General features: G+C 39.5%; 1 protein-coding gene across 2 annotated transcripts in view; it reads left to right on the top strand.

Moving 5' to 3' along the window:
- The window catches only part of efl1 (elongation factor like GTPase 1), a 246,108-nt gene that overhangs the window by 4,199 nt on the left and 219,236 nt on the right, over positions 1 to 22,673 (top strand). For both annotated transcript variants that reach the window (XM_048563067.2, XM_048563066.2), the window contains exons 3-7: positions 3,520 to 3,587; positions 8,113 to 8,197; positions 9,140 to 9,273; positions 9,578 to 9,715; positions 17,311 to 17,525. In XM_048563067.2, the coding sequence (XP_048419024.1) occupies positions 3,520 to 3,587; positions 8,113 to 8,197; positions 9,140 to 9,273; positions 9,578 to 9,715; positions 17,311 to 17,525 (640 nt within the window). The remainder of the gene's footprint in view (positions 1 to 3,519; positions 3,588 to 8,112; positions 8,198 to 9,139; positions 9,274 to 9,577; positions 9,716 to 17,310; positions 17,526 to 22,673) is intronic.

The following is a 22,673-nucleotide window of genomic DNA, read 5'->3' as shown; positions in this document are numbered from 1 at the left end:
AAACAGATAAATAGAAAGCGGGACGTAACACCAGCGCTTCACTGGAGGCTCACTGATGATGTTACTGAGAATGGTGACAAAACGTCTGAAAACTAACCTTCCAGCTCAGCGAGCAAACTCACCTCCAGAAACTCAACCTGAGCTACAAATCTTCTCAAGTAGCCATCTGTAGAAATAGTTGATTAGAAGCTTAGCTGTTTAAAAGAAATGAATAAAACAGTTGTTTTTGCAGCAAAGATTTGAGCTGTTTGCCATTTTTGAATAACTGTTTCAACAAATTAACTGAGACTTGTCTTGTCTAAAGAGGGAATAAAAGGTTAAAATCATCCTTTTCGGCTGCAAAATGGCGAGGACTTTATATAGAGATCATAAGTAAAGATAGGGAAAATTAGAGTAAGGACTTGTAGCTTTAGTGAGTAAGGATGAAATCACTGCAATAATGAAGGGAGGACATGACATGAGATAAAGTAACAATGATAACTTTATGGGTGCAATTAAGAAATAGAATTTAAGACTGTATTGGAAGTTTTGTGCAGGGCCCAAGTTGTGATATGTGAAGTAAACCCCATAACTAAGATTTAAATAAGCATATAGTTTAGGCAGTGGTTTTGATGGGCAAGCTTGTATTCATATGGATTGGGTAGCAGGTGACCAAGCCAGAGAGTGAAAGCTCTTGATGGAGTTCTGCAACGATATGATCTAGGGAAAAAAGCACATGTCATATTGGCTCATTGCTCATTATTATCTCCAATGTAGTATGATCGTTTGGCCATAATATGATTGAATTCAGTGTTCTGCTTGAAAGGGAAATACACACTACAGTGACCATGTTTCTCGATTTAAGGGAAGACTGAATTCAATGTGATAAGACTGAAACTTTCCTCAATAAATTGGACAAGTCTGTTAATGGTTAAATTGACAGTCAGTGGAAGGTATTCAAAATTATTTAATATGATGTAAAACTGGTGAAAGTGATGGTAAATTATGGACTGGGTTGGGTAATTGACTGAGCAGCAGGAGTGTGAGTAAATGTTAGTGGACAGCTACTCTAATTAATGTGTGCCTAAATAGCAGAATCCTACAGAATTTTGTGTCCACAAACTAGGCATATTTATTAATGACTTGAATAATATGGTAGAAAACCATATATCCAAAATACCAATGGGGCACAGGTAGGAGGCATTATACACACTGTAAATTGAAGTATAAAATTACCAAGAAATGATTGGACAAAACATTGGCAAACTTATTTCAGTGTAAGGATAGACCTGGCTACTTTCTAAGTGGTGAAGAGATAGGTACCGTGGAAGTCCAAAGAAACCTTGGAGTCCAGGTACATACAATCACAGAATTGTTATGATGCAGAAAGGTTCATGGTGTCTATACCAGGTCTCTGAGTATTTTGACTTAGTGCCAGTCTCCTGCCTTTTGCCCATGATTCTGCATGTTTCTATTTAAGTAATAATTGAAGGCTTTTTGAATGCCTTAACTGAATCTGCCTCCACCACACTTCCAGGCAGTTCATTCAATATTCTAACTAACTGTGTTAAAAATATTTTATAACCCCACTTTTTTTTAATAAAACGCTTGATAGTCCATCCTCCTTTCCCCTAGTGCCCTGTATACTACCACTATCTCGATCTAAATTCAAGCAATTAATGTCCCTCCATTAATTAATCTATAATGATATAGTCCATTAAATTATCATGATCCAGTGCTGAAAATGATCAAAATGCCAAGGGGGCTGTGTGGCACAGTGTAGTGATTGTGTCTTTGAGCCAGGGGGCATTGGGTCAAGTCCTGCCTTCTCCAAAGGTGTGCCGTAACATTCCTGAATAGGTTGATCAGAAAATATCTGGAAAGCTACCCTTAACAGCTGTTGTGACTGATTGTTATGTCCTGCCTTTGGGCCAGGAGGCCTGATTTCAAGGCCAACCTGCTCCAGATCTGTGTCATAACATCTTCAAACGGGTTGATTAGAAAGTACAATTAAAACAACTGTCAGGCAATGCTTGTTAACAGTTTAGTCTACAATTTGTTCTTTTGGTAGCACTTGTCTTTGGGACAGAAGGTTGTGGATTCGACACACTTCAGGTGTTGGATTATTAAATGCCCTGTATGTTTTCTGTGAGGGAAGTTGTGGTGCCATGGAAGTGTACCTACCAGATCCAAGAATTCCACGTTCAAATCCAAACTGACCCAGAGGTGTGCAATGACATTTCTGTACAGGGTGATTTTTAAATTTCTGGAAAATAGCTGGAAAGCTGCTGTTAAGGGCTGTTGTGCCACAGTGATAGTGCCCTTACCTTTAGAGCTAGAATGCACACATTAGCGTCCCACTTGATTCAGTGGTGTATCACAGCATGGCTGAACAATGTCGAGGGGCTTTTGTGGTGTAATGGTAGTGTCCCTTCCTCTGAGCTGAAAGGCCCACATACTCTGAAAGTGTCTAACAACATCTGTGAGCAGGTAAACTAGAAAATATCATGAATGTTGCCCTTGTGGGCTCTTGTGGCACAGTAGTAGTGTCTTTACCTTTGGGTTAAGAGGCCCAAGTTCAGCTGTAGGTTTTAGTCTTTATTTTAGAGTCATGCATTCTTAATAATAATAGTTGAATTAAATATGCATTTTAGTGTTGAATATGTTTCTTAAAGAGGGAAGGTCACTTTTAGCTGTTTCTTTCCCTGTATGAACCTCCTGTGCTTTCTGGTTGTGGAAATGGTATTATTTCCTGATATTGCATGATGGGTAAATGAAAGTTGTCTTCCTCTCCTGCATCCCCATAGGAAATAATCTCTATGATGTCACCCATGAGCCACTGTTAGGATTGTAAATTGCTAGATTATACCACTGGTTTTCCACAGCCCCTTTGGGATGTAACTTCTCAAAAATGACTACATTCTACCTCCAAGAAAAAATCATCTTTCGTAACCCAAGAATCAACTCATTCTACTTCTGAAACCCTCAGCCATGCATTTGTTATCCTCAGACTTGACTATTTTACTGCTTCCAAAACTAATGTTCACCCTCCACAAACTGAAGCACATCCAAACTCTGCGACGCATATCCTAACCTGCACCAATTCCAGTTCACCCATGTGCTCCTGTGTTTGCTGATTTACATTAGCTGCCAGTTGCAGAACAACGTCATGTTTAAATCTATCTCAGGCCTGTTCCTCCAAGCCTGTGACCCCTTACAGCCTTCTGAGAACATGATCTCCTTCTGATTCTAATTTATTGTGTATCAGCAAATTCCTTTGCCCCACCATTGACAATGCCTTGAACTGCCTATGTTAAGCTCTAAAAGTAACTCTTTATCTTCTACTTTGTTGCTGTGCAGTGCCTTGCATCAAGTTAAAGGCATTATATAAATCAAACTTGATGTCATTTACGTAAGTGATTGATCATATCGTATATTTAGAAACAGTCATGCTTTCTTCTAAATTTTTAACAATTTTCTTCTCTTCTTGATATGAATTTAAGTTTTTGTACCTAATATGAATGTTTTTCGTATTTTTAGGAAAAACCACATTAGCTGATAGCCTTATTGCTAGCAATGGGATAATTTCTAATCGACTTGCAGGAAAGGTAAGCCATGACAAATTATGCCTATTATTTTGCTGAACCTTTGCAAGTTGCTGTAGTACATCTAGTTGTTCCCCTGCTTTCACCACCAGAGTATTTAAATGGCTTGCCCAGTTCAATTTATTGTCACTAATAATGGAGGATTCAGTGATGGTAATGCCACTGATATCAGAGGGAGATGGTCTGATTCTCTGTTATTGCAGAAGGTCTTTCCCTGGCACTTGTGTGATGCAAATGTTACTTGTCACTTATCAGCCCAAGCCTAAATGTCGTTCAGATCTTGCTGCATGACAGCAAGCACCCTGTCAGTAGTTACGTCGTTGTGAATAGTGCTGAACATTGTGCGATCATAAGTAAACATCTTTAACTCTGACCTTACAATGGGGGGAGATCTGTTTCTCATCCTCTGTGATGGGTATATGTCACTAACATGAAGCAATTTACAGAAATGTTATGGAATGACTGGATTTTCTAATCGTAATCAATTTCCTTTGTGCTAGGCATGACCCCAATCTATGGAGACCTTACTCCTTGATTTTCATTAACATAAATTTTGCTGGGGCTTCTTGGTGGCTTACTTGATTGGCAACAAAGCTGCGTTCAAAGGTATCGCTCTCACCTCACCTCTGTAGCTCAGCTCTGTTGGCCATATTTGGACCAAGGCTGTGATGAGGCCTGGATCTTGGTGGCCCTGCCAGAGCCCAAACTGAACAGGTTATTCCTTTTTGTGCTGCTTAATGGTACAGATGGTGACCCCTTCAATTACTTCGTTAATGATGGAGACTAGATTGACAAGGTAGTAATTTGATATGTTGGATTTGTCCTTTTTTTTGTGTGGGCAGGACATACCTCACCAGTCTTCCGCATGGTAGATGCCAGTGTTGATGCTGTACTGAAACAGGTTAGTTAGGCGTGCAGCTTGTTCTGCAACACCTGTCTTCAGAACTGTTGGATAGATGTTGTCAGGATACATCACCTTTTGCAGTATCCACTGACTTCAGCCACTTATTGTCTTCATGTGGAGCGACCCAAAGGAATGAAGACTGTCATTTGTGATCCTGAGTACCTCTGGGTGGGGAAGATGAGGATGGATCATTCTCTCAGGACTCCTGGCTCAGGATGATTACAAATGCTTGAGTTTTGCCTTTTGCATTGATGTCCTGGGCTTGTCCATCACTGGGAATGGGGATATTTGTGGAGATTCATCCCCAGAGGAATAGCCCAGACCTCTGACTTACTGGTCCAGTGGTATTACTACTATAGCAGTATTTGCCCATTCCCCCACGTTTATGTACGAGTGCCACTTTTGTGATGGCTGACCAGGTGAGGTAGAGTGAATTGGCTCCATTTTTTTCTTTCGACCAGTTGGTTACGATGAATGTTTAAGTTGTTTTTAGCACTTGACCATATCTTTTTCTAATTAAAATGTATTAACTAATTTTTACTATAGTTGTAAGGAGCCAACTGCAAGGTTTTCTTGAGTTACAAAAAGATTATGTTTATTATCTGCTATATTATGTATCAGACCAAATGCGGCACGGTGGCTCAGTGGTTAGCACTGCTGCCTCACAGCACCAGGAACCCAGGTTCAATTCCACCCTCAGGCAGCTGTCTGAGTGGAGTTTGCACATTCTCCCTATTTCTGTGTGGGTTTCCTCCAGGTGCTCCGGTTTCCTCCCAGGGTCCAAAGATGTGCAGGATAGGTGAATTGTCCATGCTAAATTTCCCCATAGTGTCCAGGGATGTTTTCGTTAGGTGGGTTAGACATGGAGGAATGTAGGCGTAAAGGAATGAGTCAGGGTGGGATGCTCTTCAGATGGGCAGTTGGGCTTGTTGGGCTGAATGGCCTGTTTCCACTCTATAGGGATTCTGTGAAGATATCCTGGACCCTAACTTTTTGTTATTTTCAAGGAAAGTGTATTTTCAGTGTTACAATCCAAATACTTCTGTGTTCTATAACAATTTGATTGGTCAAACTACTCAACTTCTTTAAGCAAAGCATACTTTGTATTTTATCTGTAGTGTAAAAATAGACAAAGACAAAAGAATTGGCTTAACTCTAACTCTATCAAGATGCTTAACAAAGTAGTACATGTATTAACTACTACTAATTAACTGTTCCAATATAGTAACATCCCATAAACACCCTTAGCAAAGGCAAATTCAGTAAAATAGATTATCTCACAGACAACTCTAGCAGTAGGAAGATAGCCTCAGCTTTTAGCTGTAACAGGGAGAGGAACAGGAGCTTCCACATTAGCTTCAAGACCCCAACAACTGCTCAAAAGTAAAATGAAAAATCCCGTTTTGTGTCCCCAATCATTCAGGCTGTTCCTTCTGTTGCAACATTTATTTAAAAAGATTCAAGGCCTCACAAGCTGTTTACTTCATAGGCTTGGAGCAGACTGTTCTCTCCTCTGTCTCAACCTTCATAAAACAAACCAGGGCAAAGTATTGTCACAGCTAACAAAAATAAAAATAATAAATGCAACATCAAAAATGCAACCTTTTTGCAGTCACCGTGCACACATATAAAGTTAAAAAAGGAGGTAGCATCCAGTACAATTTACGCAGATTGTTTTTGTTTGCAGCCCACTTTTGATTTTTTTTTAAGGGGCTCTTAAATTTAGTTTGCGCTTCAACCAAATGCTCCTGATCTATGGCACCCTGTGTGTGGTGCTCCCCAGCATGATGGAGACCTTAGAGTGCACTCTGCAGGTGCTGGTGTGCATCATTGACCCTGGAAATGTTACTTTAATTGAGTAAGTTTCTGTTTCATTATGTAAACTTCAAAAGGAAGATAAACTCTCTTTTGAATCACAGAATCCCTATAGAGTGGAAGCAGGCTGACTCTCTGAAGAGCACCCCACCTAGACCCACCCCTGCATTTCCCATGGCCAATCCACCTAACCTGCACATTTGATTGTGGGAAGAAACTGGAGCACCTGGAGGAAACCACACAGACACTGGGAAAATATGCAAACTCCACACAGACAGTTAGGCAAAGTTGGAATCAAATCCGGGTCTCTGGCACTGTGAAGCAACAGTACTAACCATCAGCCACTGTGCCACCCCTAAAGAAACAGCACTTGTTAATGAAAGTAATCTGGCAGCAGTGGGATTGAATAGTAAGATTTTAGCCTGGTGCTATGGTTGATTAACTGGCTTCTTGAGTCATCAGTAGAAATAAAAGAAATATTTATTTTTAACATTGATAATGGGAACTGCAGATGCTGGAATAAAATTTTATTCCAGTTCCCTGTCCCCATCCCCCTCTCTGATGAAGGGTCCAGGCCCGAAATGTCAGCTTTTGTGCTCCCGAGATGCTGCTTGGCCTGCTGTGTTCATCCAGCTCCACACTATGTTATCTTTATTTTTAACATTCTTGGTTTCCTGATGTTGCTTTGCATTTGGTGTTGTAACTGTACTTTCTTCTTGAGAGACGGAAGGAAAAAAAACCTTCTCTGGTTGATTCTACAATCAAAATCAATCTCTCCTCCTGCCGCAGAGAGAACTTCTGGAAATACTGGCTTCTTTGTATATTCCAACTGCTAAGTTCCTCATGTTTAGGTTTGATAATTGTAGATAATGGTTTATCTCCAACATGGAAAGATTCTAATGATAGTGCTGATCAGATAGGAGATGGTAAAAACTGCCAACGCTGGAGTCAGAGATAACACAGTCACAGAGACAAAATGTCAATTTTCCTGCTCCTCCAGTTCCACACTGTGTTATCTCTGATCAGATAGGAAATGGCCTTTTCCTGCCTACGAGGGTAGGACTGATTTTGATTTAATTGCCTTCAGTTGTAATGTTAATTACAATTTGAACTGTCCTTTGTGCAATCCACATTGGTTCTCTGAAACTTGGCCAACCTGTTTTGTCAGGTGATGCCTGTAGCCAGTTTAAGGGCATGCTTTTACACTTTTAGAAATGATTTCAGTCCTTGAAAGTCCCAGATATTAACTTAGACAATGGAATTCAAAACCCAATAGTTGGTATTTTGCATCATGCTTTTTTCTAGTAGTCAATACAGTGCATAATGAGCTTTTATTAAAGGTTTTGGATTGTACATATGATCATCACTTGAATCTCTCCTTCCAAGGGTACTATTGTGTAATACCCTGTGGACAAGTTATATATGTATTTCCTGAGGTCAGTTACAGGCTGATTATTTTTCTTGAAAGGTTTTGTGAATTTTCACCCGCTTCTCCCTCTCGTCATTCTCTCAATATAATTAAGTCATTTTATGGCCATAAAAAAGAGTAAGAGGTTGTGTTTTTTTTTCCCCTTTTTATGTATATTTTGTAATTTTTTTTAGTTGTAACTTGTTGGTGTTCCATTTAAAATGTGATATCAAGAGAGTGGTGGACATTCTCAAAGCATACAAATAAGTAGACTTTATCTGGCATTGTAAGCTAATGCAGCAGGTTCATAGAAAATACAGTGAGAATAAAGTGCTATTTTAAAATATTTTATTAAATGTAATAAATATTACATTAATACCTTCCCTGTATTTTTTTTGTAGTTGCGGTACATGGACAGCCGAGAAGATGAGCAACTCCGTGGAATCACGATGAAATCCAGTTCCATATCACTACATTTCACTGCAAGTAAGCGATTTCAAAAACCTAAACATCACAGAATCGCGGAGTGGATTTTGAGATGTTGTTTTCCCTTGTGGGAGAGCCACGGACCAGAGGGCATTATCTTAGCCTACGTGGTTACACATTTAAGATGCAGATGTGGAGGAATTTCTTTTATCAAGAGGGTAGTGAATCTGTGGGCCATAGAGGCTGGGCTCTTGAGTATATTCGAGGCTGAGATAAGACAGCTTGTTAATCAGTAAGGGAATCAAGGGTATGAAGGAAATGGCAGGAAAGTAGAGTTGAGGACTATCAGATGAGCCATGATTTAATTTATTGGTGGAGCAGACTTGATGGGCTGAATGGCTGCCTTCTGCTCCTATGTATCGTGGTGTTCACTTCTCTAATAGAAATAGAGCTTGTACCTAAAGTGTCTCCTCCTAATTATAAATCCAGGTATTTTTCTTTTGGACTAATCCTTGAAGTTAAGGTCCTTATGTGGTATCATTGGTAGTGTCCCCACCTCTGAGCTGAGATGCCAGGGTGAAGCCCTGCTTGCTGCAAAGGTGTATCATTACATTTCTGAACATGTTGATTGAATTTATTTTAATCCTTGGAAAATATGCTGAGGGGGAAAAAAAAATCAGTCGAGTTCACCTGTTTGTCGATACATCCACCACTAAGATAACTTGAAGTGGTTGAGACTGAAGAGAAACTCTGAAAAATTCTGATTCACTAGGGAGGAATGATCATATAAATCTTGTCAATTGTTCTGCTGTTGTAATGGATAATATTAACATGGACTTGAGGTAAAAAATAAGAATCTGAAACTGAAAACATTAAAAGTTTAAAGTTTATTTTAGTGGGTACTGATTTGTACCCTGAATTTGATTTGTAAAAACGGCCTTAAAATGTTACATGTTGACTTTTATTCATAGTTTTGATCACCAGATGTTGCTGCTTTCACAGATAATCAAGAATACCTCATTAACATGATAGATTCTCCTGGCCATGTGGATTTTTCCTCTGAAGTATCGACTGCTGTGCGTGTATGTGATGGTGCTGTTGTGGTGGTCGATGTTGTTGAAGGTGTTTGTCCTCAGGTAACCAAAAGGAACAAGTAATCTTTGTTCATTTGAGAATTCAAACTTAGAGTAAATACGCACAAAGCTGTTAGTGCCTTTGTTTCAGAGACATTTTTGATACAGTAGAGTGAAATATTTTACTCACCCAGATGTGTCTTTGCTATTCATAGGTACTCTTAATACTAATATTTTAGCAAATTTTGCCGTGAAATAAAGTAATTAGTATGCACCACTAAAGCATTTTAAGTTGCTGTACTGTGAATGTTGAATTAATTCTTCCCAAGTGGAAATCAGCAGGAGTGTGTTGCTGTTCTATTTTCAGACGCAAGCAGTGTTACGCCAGGCCTGGTTGGAAAATATTCGCCCAGTTTTAGTCATTAACAAAATAGATCGACTAATAATGGAGCTAAAATTGACTCCACTTGAAGCTTACATTCACTTACAGAAGATTCTAGAACAGGTAAGAGTAAAAGTATCTTCTAATATTTTGTTGAAAATCTGTTTGCACCACGTGTCTCCTTTGTTTTTTATCTTTCTTATAGTCTTAAGTGCACCAGGAGAGGCAATGCCCTTGTGGTATTGTCGTTAAAGTAGTAATCGAGGGACCCAGTTAATGTTCTAGGGATGTGGTCTCACATCCCACCACAGCAGATCAATAAAAGTCTGGAACTAAGTGTCCAGTGACTTGAAAGTCACGAAGCCAGTATCGATTGTCTGGTTCTTGAATTGACCCCAGACTCTCAGCAATGTGGTTGACTTCGATTTGCCCTGAGAATAGGCCTAACAAGCATTCAGTTGTATCAACTGCTAGAAAAGTGAAAATAAGGCATCGACTATGGCAAACACAATCTGTTAATCCTTCTTACTATCATCTGGGGGCTGATGCTAGTCAAGCAAGAGCCTGACATGGTCATACTCAAGGAATCACACCTTACGCACACATCCCACAACACCAAAACCATCCCTGGGTATGCCCTGTCCCACTAGTAGGACAGACCTAGCAAGGTAATGCCATAAGTGTATACATTTGGGTTTGAACGTTGTCCTCTACGTTGATCTCTGACATCATGATATCTTCTGACACCAGGTCAAACATGGACAAGGAACCCTGCTGATTGCCACATATTCCTCCTCTCAATTTATAATTAGTGTGTGTTGAACAGCATTTGGAGGAAGCACTGAAGCACTGTGAGGGCCAAGAGTACAGAATGTACTCTCGGACTTTAGTGACCAACCACCAAGAGTGGTTCAGCACTCAAGCTGGTTAGGAACAAATCTAAAGACCATTACTGCTAGACTGGATGTCCAGCAGATCGCGAGGAAACCAACAAAAGGGAAAAAAACATAAATGACCTCATTTTGTCAGATCTGCCTGCTGCAGATGCATTTCTCTGTCTGCCAGTATCAGTTAAAGTGATCACCACACAGACATTTTGGAGACAAAGTCTCATCTTCACATTGAGAATATCCTCCATCGTGCTGTGTAGCAGTATCACCAAACTAAATGGGACAGACTTCAAACAGATCTTGCAACTGAAGATTGGGCAATCCATGAGGCCCTGTGGGCCATCAAACGAATTGTACGTTGGCCATCAGTTGAATTGTACTCCAACCGCACCCTGTGATCTCAGCTTGGGATTACCATCGAACCGGTGAATCAACCCTGGTTCAATGATGAGTGCAGTAGGGCATGCCAGGAGCAGTGCTAGGCATTCCAGAAAATGATGTTTCAACCTGGTGAAGCAACAAAACAGGACTACTTGTGCCAAACAACATATATAGCAATTGATGGACAGAGCCAAGCAATTCCACAACCAGCAGATCAAATCAAAGCACTGTAGTCATGTCACATCCAGTCATGACTGGTAGTGGACAATTAAACAACACACTGGAGCAGGATAATCCACAAACATCCCCAATCTCATAATGGGGTAGCCCAGTGCATCAGTGCAAAAGATAAGGCTGAAATATTTGCAGTCTTCAGCTAGAAATGCTTATCCATCTTAGCCAAAGGTCCATTCCATGGTGGTATACAATCCAGGCTTGCACTGTGAATCCTCAACACTGACTCAAAACACCGGAAGTCTCATAGTATCAGGTTAAGGGTAGGCATGGAAACCTCTTCCTGGTGGTGTCATGGATAATTTTGTGAGAATGACTGTGTCAGGCTGTTTCTGGACAGGTCTTGGGGGTCTAGGCCCGAAACATCAGCTTTTGTGCTCCTGAGATACTGCTTGGCCTGCTGTGTTCATCCAGCCCCACACTTTGTTATCTTGGATTCTCCAGCAGCTGCAGTTCCCATTATCTCTGATCACAAGGATAGCAGATTTTCCATTCCGTAAGGACTTTATAGTAAACTAGATGGATTTTGATGGCATTGATAATGGTTTCATGGCCACCATTAGATTAACTCTTAATTCTAGATTTACTAAATGAATTCAAATTTCATCATCTAGATGATGCAATTCAAAGCTATGTTTCCAGACCATTATACCTCAGTATCTGGATTGTTAGTCCAGTGACAATACCACTAGCTCACCCCATCCTCCACATGGAGTGGATAGGCCTCTCGCTGTTGTAAAAGGAGGTGGGGCTCTTCAGTGGTTGTCATGATACAACAAAGATACTACTCACAACTTTTCCCTTAGCAATTTGAGTCATAGAGTTGTGCAGCCTACGGCCAGACCATTTGGCCCATCATGTCTGTGCTGGCCAGTAAGCACCAAACTATGCTAATTCCATTGACTTGGACTTGGTGTATAGCTTACAATGTCCTGGTATTTTAAGTGCACATCCAAATACTTCTTACATGTTGCAAGAATATCTCTTTCCACCACCCTACCAGGCAGCATGTTCCATATTTCTACCAGCCTCAGGAATCTCTTCTGCACCCTCTCCAGAGCAGTCAAGTTCCCTCGATAGTGTGGCAATCAGAACTGTATATTTGTTTTACCATTCCAACTTAATTTAAAATTATATTCCAGATTTATTCTTAACTTAAAAATTCTGCAAATGTTGCATGTGTGCCAGCCATGCCAAGAAAAGGAGTGCCAAGAAAATCAAAGCTCAGTACTGCTTGTCAGAGCCTGTGCCTAACTAATGCTCTATAAAGATGCAACAGGATTTCCTTGCCTTAAGAATTTCACAGACAGTCAGGCAGAATACGCGTGATTAATGTCACAAAGACACCTCAGATTTTTCTTTGACTGAACCATGATGATAAAACCGTACAAAGGCAGAAATCAATAAAATCAACAAAGTGTGGGATAACACTGGGGAATTCTAAATTCTGTTGCTTCAAGTAATGTGCTTTGAGTATTGTGACTCATTCTGAACAGGAGATTGTTGAGAAAAAGTGCAGCACAAAAGCACTGATTGGGTGTCAAAGGAATCAGCGATGAAATCTGGATGAACTTGGACTTTTCAACTGGAAGCATGTCTTTCAAGAGAAGCCTTCAACGATCATTTACTTGTATAGCGACTTTCTTATTCAAGTATGTGCTGGTGCGTTTCACAGCTAATTAATTCCTTCTGAATTTTGTTTATGGATCGTGTTACCACCAAATTGTACGTCGCCACCTCCCACAAACAGTGCTGTGTGGGCTTTGCTTTTAGTGGCATTTGTTAAGGAAATGTATGGGCTGGCACAAATGCTATGTTTGAAGAATTTTTAAGATAATTTAAAATTTTATTCCAGATTTATTCTTAAATTGGAATAGTGAGATAAGTAGGCACAGGTCCAAACTAATAAATGATAAATTTACTGCTCATGTCAGCAATTACTTTGTACAATAAATGATCACCATATGAAATAGACTTCCTGGAAGACCTGCAGAGACAAAATCCTGAAATCATTTGAGAAACAGTTGGATGCCTTCTTGGGAGAGTGTGGTTTTGGGGGTTTATGGAGGGATAAATTAATATGGGCTGAATGACCTCCCTTAACTGCAATAACTTGTGATCTTGTGAATTTATGTGAATGAAAATATATTTAAAATAATTCACATACGTTTGCATTTTACAGACAAGAACCAGAGCCACAACTTCAATTCAATAGTTACTGAAATAGTAATGAAAATAGCAACTGTCAGTTGGTAGTATTTATGGACTGAATCAAAATTTGTAGCTTAAAGGGGTACACTGGGAAAACAAAAGGGATGGAGAAGTGATTGAGAAATAGAGGAGAAGTAAGGTAAAAATTCAACTCAGAATGAAGGTAGTGAGAGTAGTACAGCAAAAATAAAGGTGGATATGCTGAATTTTTTTTAAAAGAAGCAGACATGGTGTACAAGGCTGAGGGTATAAAAGGGAATGTAACAGAGGAAGGAAGGCTTTTGATATCCATTGCAGGGAAAAGGTATAAATGGAAGCTGTAGTTGAATGTGCTAGTGACTTGATTATACTTCAAGTTCTTCTAATCATCAAATATCCTTGCACAAATTTCTCATTATTGGGACTCAGTCTTGGACTCAACCGTATCAGGAGCAGTGTGGAGTAAATGATTCTGCGGTATGCACTAATTAGTTTGAATACGGTGCTGAAAACGAAAGCCACCTGCTATATTAGGTATTTATTTCTCTGCTCATTTTAAGTGGTGAAAGGAGCATTAAGATATATTTCGACAGGTGGCCTACAGATGACAATAAAATTGGGATTGTGCAGTTTGCCTGACCACCTTTGACCCACACAGGATATGAACTTTAATGCAACCAAGTATGAATTAGTTGATTTTGTGCTGGTGTCCTGTTGGGTTATGGAACTGATTCAACACTGTGGTGGTGAATCTTCGTGCAAAGCAAACTTGGTTTGGCCAAGAAATGTGCCGATATTATCTCAAGCATCCAGAGGAGAGATTTGCTTGAAACATTATTTAGTCGGTAATTCATCGAATCATTCTTAACAGTCTGTGGCTTTACACAGAGATTAAATTGCTGAAATGTTCTAGGTAAAATGTAAAAGCTGTACCGTGTACTTGGTGTCATTTGACCACAGATTGACTTCATTTTATCTGAGTTACTCCTTGGAAAACATCATTGCATTCTTCACTTGGATCCTAAATTATATTTGAAGTTGCATGCTAGACTGGAATTTTATTCTAGATTTATGGTTGTCTGTAGATAGTCTACCATTAGTCTTCTTTTTAATCTTAAGGATTGGATTTGAATAACAACATTGACATCCTAAGGATGTACCATAGTTTTCAAAATTTTTTTTGTAATACAATTATTTTTGTCACTTAGGCTTTTATACTTAATTTAAATCCTTCCCCTAACTTCAGGTAACCACAGATGGTGGGTCCTCCCTTTTAGAATTATGTCTTTCTAATGGGTGTGCTCTTCTGACAATTCTGAAATATCCCCTTAAATGTCTGCCACTATGTTTCTGTTGATCTAAGTTTGAGCCTGTTAATCAGTTCACTTAAACACATTCAGCTTTCTTGCCCTTTTAGTTGCTCTTATTTAGGTTTAAAAAGCTAGTATTAGATTCAATCTTTTCCCTTCCAAACTGGATGCAAAATTCAATCATGTATGATCTTTGCTGTTGAGGGTGGCTTTGTTCTTAGGTCATTAACTAATCCTGTCACGTTACACAAGTCAAATAAATATATCCTGCTTTCTGCTTGTTTCCAACTTGTGATGTTTGAAGGCATTGTCTTGAAAGTATTCTTCCGCCAAGCTAATATTGCAATATGACTTTTCCAGTTCATATGTAGAGTAAAATCACCTATCATTGTTGTGATCTCCATCCCAACTAGTCATTATTTTTCTTGTACACTTCATCCCACATTATTGTTACTGTCAGCTTACTCCCATTAGTGGCTTCTTTTCTCTATTGCATCTCATCTCCACCCAAACTGATTCCGTATCCTGATCTGTGGAACCAAGTTCAACTATGACTATTTTTATCTTGGAATAATAAAGCTATCCCTCCACCTTTTGTAGTACTTCCTATTTTTCTTGAATGTCATATACTGTTTAGTACTTAGAACCCAGTTGTTATCAGCCTGAAACCATTCCTCCGTAGTGGATTAGATCATATTTATTTACTTCCCTGTGCATTATCAGTTACTTTGTTAGGCATGCTGCACTCATTCAGAAGCAGAATCTTTAACTGAGTCATTTTATTATCTTTGTAACATCTAGCGTTGATTTATGTATTTCTGCCATCTTTGAATCTCATTCGCCATTACTATTTCACACTCCCACCTTATCCCTCCTCTTTGATATATCTGATTGGGGTTGTAGACTTGCACGCTGAGCCACTGGGTTTGGTTGCAGGTGTTTTAACAGCTTGCTAGATAACATCATCAGTGTGCTTCCAGTGAAGCGTGGGTTTTCTGTCCCACTTGCCATATACAAGTAGCAAGAGGGACAAAACACCGAAGCTTCATCGGTTTTCCTGTAGTTGACGTTACTTCCAATTCTGTTTGTAAGTGGTTTCTTTATCAGGTCCAGTTCATTGTGTTTGTTGATGGAGTTCTGGTTGGAATGCCAAGCCTCCAAGAATTCCTTAGCATGTCTCTGTTTGGCTCGTGCTATTATAGATGTGTTGTTCTAGTCGAATTTGTGTCGTCCTTTGCCCGTGTGTGTTGAGATCAGTGAGAATTGGTCGTGACTGGTTGGTGTTCATGTATCCTTATTGTTGGTTTTCTTCCTGTTTGGCCGATGTAATATTTCTCTCAGTCCTTGTATGGTATTTTGTGTATTACGTTAGTGTTATTGGTTGTGGGCATGGGATCCTTTACGAACACCAACTAGCCACCAAGAGACATGACCAATTCTCACTGGCTTCAATATATACGGACAAAGAAGGACACAAATTCGACTGGGACACCACATCCATAATAGCACAAGCCAAACAGAGGCATGTCAGGGAATTTCTGGAGGCCTGACATTCCAAATAGAACTCCATCAACAAACACATTTGAACTGGACCTGATATACAAACCACTGAAAAACAGAACCAGAAGTAATGCTAATCACCCCAGCAAACCGCGGCATATAAATAAATAAGTCACATATAAAGACCAATGTTGTGGGAGTTCACAAAAGTTTCTAATATAAAACTGTGGATACTGAATATCTCAAACAACAATAGAAATTGTTGGAGAAACTGAGCTGACTTGGCTGCATCTGTGGAGAGAAAGCAGAGTTTAGTTTCAGGTCCAGTGACCCTTTAGAAGAGTTTGAGTTTGGAGCAACTTCTTTTGATCTGCAGCATTGTTAAGCTAAATGGAAGTGTAATGTGGATCAGAACCCAAAATAAAGGCTGCAAATCAAAGTTGTGAAGTAAAATGTTGAAATAGATGGACAAGGATGGATGTTTCCCCCTTAAGTTTGTTTCTTGTGAAAATATTCAGCACATTTGGTACTTTTTAATGAGCTAGTTGTTTGGCAGATTATGGATGAAACACATAATTTGGCAATTGGGTCACTTTCACTGATAAAAGCCCATATTAGTTTAATAGGAACATAGCTATTTTCATTATGGAGCAAGAGAAATGCTGGAAGAATGAGGACACCATGTTTGCTTATTTATTTAAACTGTCATCACTGTCGTTTACAGGGGACATGACAGACTGTTGTTAATTGATAGTACCTTTAATGTTTAGAATGATATTTTCTGTTTGCTTTTCCTGTATATTAAAATGGAAACTAATAATTAGTTAATGAATATTGCATTAAACTGATGTAAAAGTCCTCTACACTATTGGCTTAAAGCTTATACTGTTTGGCGCAAGGGTAGGCATGCAATGTTGTAGGTCAACAAGAAAATTCCAAGGCAGTCTTACGGCAGGGGAGAGCTTATATAGCGAGTGTCAAACATCATTTCCTCTCTGTGCCTGGAACAAGAGCAAAGAGGAGCGAAAACTGAACATGTCGTGAACCATGATAATATCTAAAACCAAAATGATAATGGTCGCTGTGACAGTTGCACTGTTGTCATCCATTACTTAATTTAGATTGATGTCTCTTGACAAGATTTTTTTGAATGTGTGAAAGTAATAACTTTGATATTGGTTTTATTTTAGCCTCTAATATGTGAACGTTTCAGGTAAATGCAGTGACTGGGAGTCTGTTTACTTCAAAAGTGTTGGAAGAGAGAGCAGAGATGGAAGAAACAGAAAAACCTAGTTCAGACACCAAGAGCAGTGAACATTTCTATGACTGGAGTGCCGGCCTGGAAGAAACAGATGATTCGCATCTCTACTTTGCCCCCGACCAGGGAAATGTGGTGTTTGGAAGTGCTATTGATGGTTGGGGCTTCAGGTATGGAAGTCTTTTAAAACTGTTTTTCTGGTTAAACATTGAGACCCTCTGTGGGGTAAAGAAAGGGTGCAAAATTTTGTGAGACTTTTGTCAGTGTCTGGCATAACTGCTGTGAGAGGTTGGGACCGTGGTGATACAGTGTTCGTCAATTAAACGCTATGTTTAGGATTGTTTTATTTTGGCAAAGTGCCTCTGTTCTTGTTCTTAATTTAAATAAGATTTTCTGTACTGTTAGGACTTTGCATGTTTGTGATTTTAGACCCACTTTTGTGGGAATGATTTATGGTTTTATTTGATTACAGTGACTGTGCTTCAGAAAATGTGTTCAATATCAAGTTCTTTGTGCTCCTGAGAATATGATACACCACGTAATAATTTTCTTTCCTTTTGCATTCAACAATTGAGATTCTGTGTACCCACTGACTTTACCTTCGACAAGTTAAGCTGGTATGAACATAACACTTGCTTCTCATCTAATATTTATTCTTTCATGGGAGGGGAAGTAAGCATCACTGGGAAGGGCAGCATTTGTTGCTCATCCATTCTTAGCCTTGAAACAAGTGACTTGTTCAGCCTTCTCAGAGGACAGTTAAGAGTCAACTGCTTCTCTGTGGATCTGAAGTCGCATTTTGGCCAGTCCAGATAAGGATGGCAGATTCCCTTCCCTTAGGGATGTTAGTAAATCTGAAGGGTAATTATGACAGTATTTAGTAGTTTTATGGGCGCCATTATTGGGACTAGTTTCTAGTTTCAGGTTTTTAAAATTAAATTTGAATTCCGTCATTTGCCATGCCGCTGTTTGAACCCACATTTCCATCCATGAAAAAATACCCAAAGGACTGTAGATGCTGGAAATCAGAAACAAAAACAAAAATTGCTGGAAAAGCTCAGCAAGTTTGGCAGCAACAGTGGAGAGAAAGCACAATTCTCGTTTTGGGTCCTGTGATCCTTCCTCAGAAGGGCTCTGATGAAGAGTTACTGGATGTGAAATGTTAACTCTGTTTCCTCTCCACAGATACTACCAGATCTGCGGAGCTGTTCCAGCAGTTTCTGATTTGGTCTCCATTAACAAACCAAATTGATTGCCATAAATTAAACAATGATAGTTGTTATGGTTGCTATTACTGAGATTAGTTTTAAATTACAGATTTTATTCATTGAATTCAAATTCTCCTACTTTCCAGGTGTGATTTGAATTTGTATCCCAGAACATTACCTTATGCCTATGGTGTACCACTGCAGTGGTGTTACATTGCCATCATCTCCCTCTTAAAAGAGCTTTGGAACTGGAGCTATGTTGGGAGGGAAGAAGTAAATAGCCATATTAAAATATATTTTTTTTCAGTGAGTCTGGAAATAGTTAAGCAAGGTCAAAATTTAAAACTTGTGCTTGAACCTGATGCATCGATTTTGTAAATTCAAGCATTGATCGTATGTTGTATACAGATTTGAATAATTCTGGAGCATCAATGTGCAGCTGTCTAGAATTAGTTGTAATGAAGCACTTGCAGCTGGCTTAATTAACTTTACCAATCAATTTTAATCTGTTAGGTCAATAGTTTGCTATGTTCCTTTGATTACACTAGTGTTTAAGTAATTATTTGGTACATGTATATTCAAAGGTTGATACAATCATAGGTTTCCAATCACAACAATAATCTGCCACTTCCCAAAAAGGAGAAAAGAAGGATCTAGCTATTACAGCATTCACTAGCTTTGAATTAAAGGAAAGGAAAGGAAAAGAACAAAGCATATTAGAAATAATAGACCTTGTTAGACAGCTGTGGCATTTGACTTGTATGAATCAGCGCAATGGTAGCATTTTCCAAGTCAGATGTTTGTAGCTTTAAACGCTATTTCAGTGCAGTACCAAAGAGCTGTTGCCTTTCTGATGAGATGTTAAATCAATAGTCTGACTGCTCACTCTGGTTTCATAGAATGATAGAATCCCTACAGTGCTCAAGCTGGCCATTCAGCCCATCAAGCCCACACTGACCCTTCAAAGAGCATCCCACCCTACCCTATCCCTGTAACCCTTTATTTCCTGTGGCTAATCCACCTAACCTGCACATTCTTGGATCCTATGGGCAATTTGGCATGACCAGTCCATCTAACCTGCACATCTTTGGGCTGTGGGAGAAAACCCATGTGGACATAGGATGAATGTGCAAACTCGATGCAGACAGCTGCCCGAGGCTAGTATTGAGCCCGGGTCCCTCGTGCTGTTTGGCAGCAGTGCACTGAGCCACTGTGCTGCCCAAAGTTTGATTAAGCAATGTCAGTATTCAAAGAAGTGGAGCAATGTTATTCCTGTAACCTGGGCAATATCCATACACTAGATTAGATCAGTCATCTGTGAAAAACACAATGATTTGGTCAGGTATCTTGCTCTTCGTGGGACTTCGCTGAATGCATGTTGTTTGCTTTGTTTTCTGTATTACAATAGTTATTTTGTAGTACTTTATTGGTTGTGAAGCAATTTGGGACATCCTGAAGTTGTGGAATAGGCCACATTAAACAAAATGTTGCTTTAAAAGAAAGGTAGGAGTGTGACATTTGTTGCATGCAGTACCAGACTAGTTGTTCGGCTCATATGTCAAAATTTGAGTTGCATTTTGTATGTCTTTGCTGCAATATCCCCAAATGTTTCCCCATTCATAGCCACCACGTTAGTCGAGCAAAGAGAAAACTAGTTTTTGTGATTGTTCCTAATAGTATTGATGTGTCACTGCGCTTAAACGAAGAATGCCTTGAAACTTTCACTTTCCTTCTCAGATGGAATGGGAGGTCTCGGGTGGTGGCTAGGGGATGTGACGTGTAAGCAATGACTTCTAAAAGAACAGGTAACGTCTGGAAACCTCTGAAATTGAGAAACAAATTAATTGTTTTCTAAATGACTTCCTCTAGTTTGGAATTAGTTCCAAAATAGTGAAACTGACATTTATGTCAAGATTAAGTTGTCATGTCAGACAAAAACAGTACTTAAAAGCTCTATATATTTTAAAAATGTAGCTGTGAGAATTTTGTTGGGAATCCTGTAAGTTTCATTTTACAGCTTAGAGCTTTGAAACTGAAACCAGCTGAAGTGGTGGTGTATGAGATAGAGGAGAAGACTATTTAAAGAAATTTTTATTTATTAATTTTTAAAATTCATTCATGGATGGTGGGCATCACTAGCTAAGCCAACATTAGTTGTCCATCTCTAATTGCTTTTGAGAACCTGGTGGGGAGCTGACTTTTTAGTTGATAAAGGCGCAGCACTTCGAAAGCATGTGATTTCAAATAAACCTGATGGACTACAACCTGGTGTCATGTGACTTCTGACCTCATTAAACCAGCGCAATCCATTTTGTGTCGGGAGCTTGGATGTTTTCTCTCCATGACATCGAAGGACTGACAACATATTTCCAAGTTGTGATGATGAGTGGTTCGGGATGGTGGTATTGCAAGGATATTTTGCCCTTATTTTTTGGAGTAGGGGTTTTTGATTTGGAAGATGCTGTCAGAGAAGGCTTGGTAAGTTGCTGCAGTGCATTTTGTAGATGGGATACTGTGCTGCCATTGTGTTGATGACAAAAGGACTGAACGTGGTAAGGGATGGATAGGGTACCCAATCAAACAAGGTCTATGTTGTGGATATGTTGATCTTGTTTTGCGCTCATCCAGACCATGGAGAATGACTCTGAGTGTGTTATAGAGACTAAAGGGTTTCACTTAATGGGAGAGTCTGAATAGGCTGAGATTTTTTTCCCTGGAGAGTAGGAGGTAAGGGGTGAAGATATAGAAGGGGTATAGGTAAGGTGAATAACCAAAGTCCCTTTCCCAGGGTAGGCGAGGCCAAAACTAGGCAGAATAGCTTTCAGGTGAGAGGGGGAAAGATTTAAAAGGGACCTGAGGGGCAACGTTTTCACACAGAGGCGTGGTCCAAAAGTGGAATAAGCTGCCAGAGGAAGTGATAGAGGGGAGTATGATTACAGCATTTAAAGCACATATGGATAGGAAGCGTTTAGAGGGACATGGGCCAAGTGCAGGCAAATGGGACTAGTGCTGTTCAGGAAATCTGATCAGGGTGGGATGAAGGGTCTGTTTCTGTGCTGTATGACACAGTGTCTTGTGGACATCATACATGCACTAGGGAGTCATGTAATGAGTTACTTCCTCTAGAATTCCCAGTCTGTGACCTGCTCTTGTACTCTCAGTATTTATGTGGCTGATTCAGTTCATTGCTAACTCCCAGAATGTTGATAGTGGGAGATTCGATGGTGATTATCTACTTGAATGTCAAGGAAGATTATTCGATTCTCTCTTTTTTGAGATGGCCATTGCCTGGCACGTGTGGTATGAATGTTACTGCCACTTGTCAGGATGTTGTCCGTGTGTTGTTACAGCTGCTTCTGTATCTGAGGAGTTACATATGATGCTGAATTTTGTGTAGCCATCAGCAAACATCACCATTTCTGTTGGAGATGGACTGCGTACAGATGAGAGAAGGATGGGTATTGGAAACAATTGATGAATTTTTCAAGTTCCAGGTAAAAGCAGGGAACTGCGTAAAGAATTAGGGCAGGGAGGTCTCAATGGAATCTTCCACATATTCTACAAAAAGTTGGACATACGTCAGACCCTAAATAAAAACTGAAAGAACTGTGGATGCTGTAAATTAGAAACATAAGCAGAAGTTACTGGAAAAGCTTAGCAGATCTGGCAGCATCTGTGAAGAGAAATCAGTTTCAGCTTTCAGGGTCACCGGACCTGAAATATTAACTCTGATTTCTCTTCACAGATGCTGCCAGACTTGTTGAGTTTTTCCAGCAACTTCTGTTTTTGTTTATAAGTAGGACCCTTGCAGGTTTGCATTGCAACATTTTTTTTATTTTGAAGCGTTTGAATGAATTAAAGGAGAAATTATTCAGAAAGCAAACTTGTTCAGCCAGAGGAGGGTGCTAGTGGATGGGAACTGTTAGAGGCTCTATTTGAGGATGGAACAGAGCCCTCAGAGCTGTAGATAGTGAAGAGGAAACATTCAAGGCAGAAAATTGCAAACTGTTGAAATTAATATGTTCAGTACACAGTTTAAAAATTTATATTAATGCATACCTGATCATATTCCTCAACCTCCTAACCTCTTTACGTTCATTAAGTTGCTTT

Source organism: Stegostoma tigrinum, chromosome 33, assembly GCF_030684315.1.
Source record: "Stegostoma tigrinum isolate sSteTig4 chromosome 33, sSteTig4.hap1, whole genome shotgun sequence".
Lineage (NCBI taxonomy): Eukaryota > Metazoa > Chordata > Chondrichthyes > Orectolobiformes > Stegostomatidae > Stegostoma > Stegostoma tigrinum.
The sequence above is the reverse complement of the archived record's forward strand: the minus strand, read 5'-3'. Positions and strand labels throughout refer to the sequence as shown.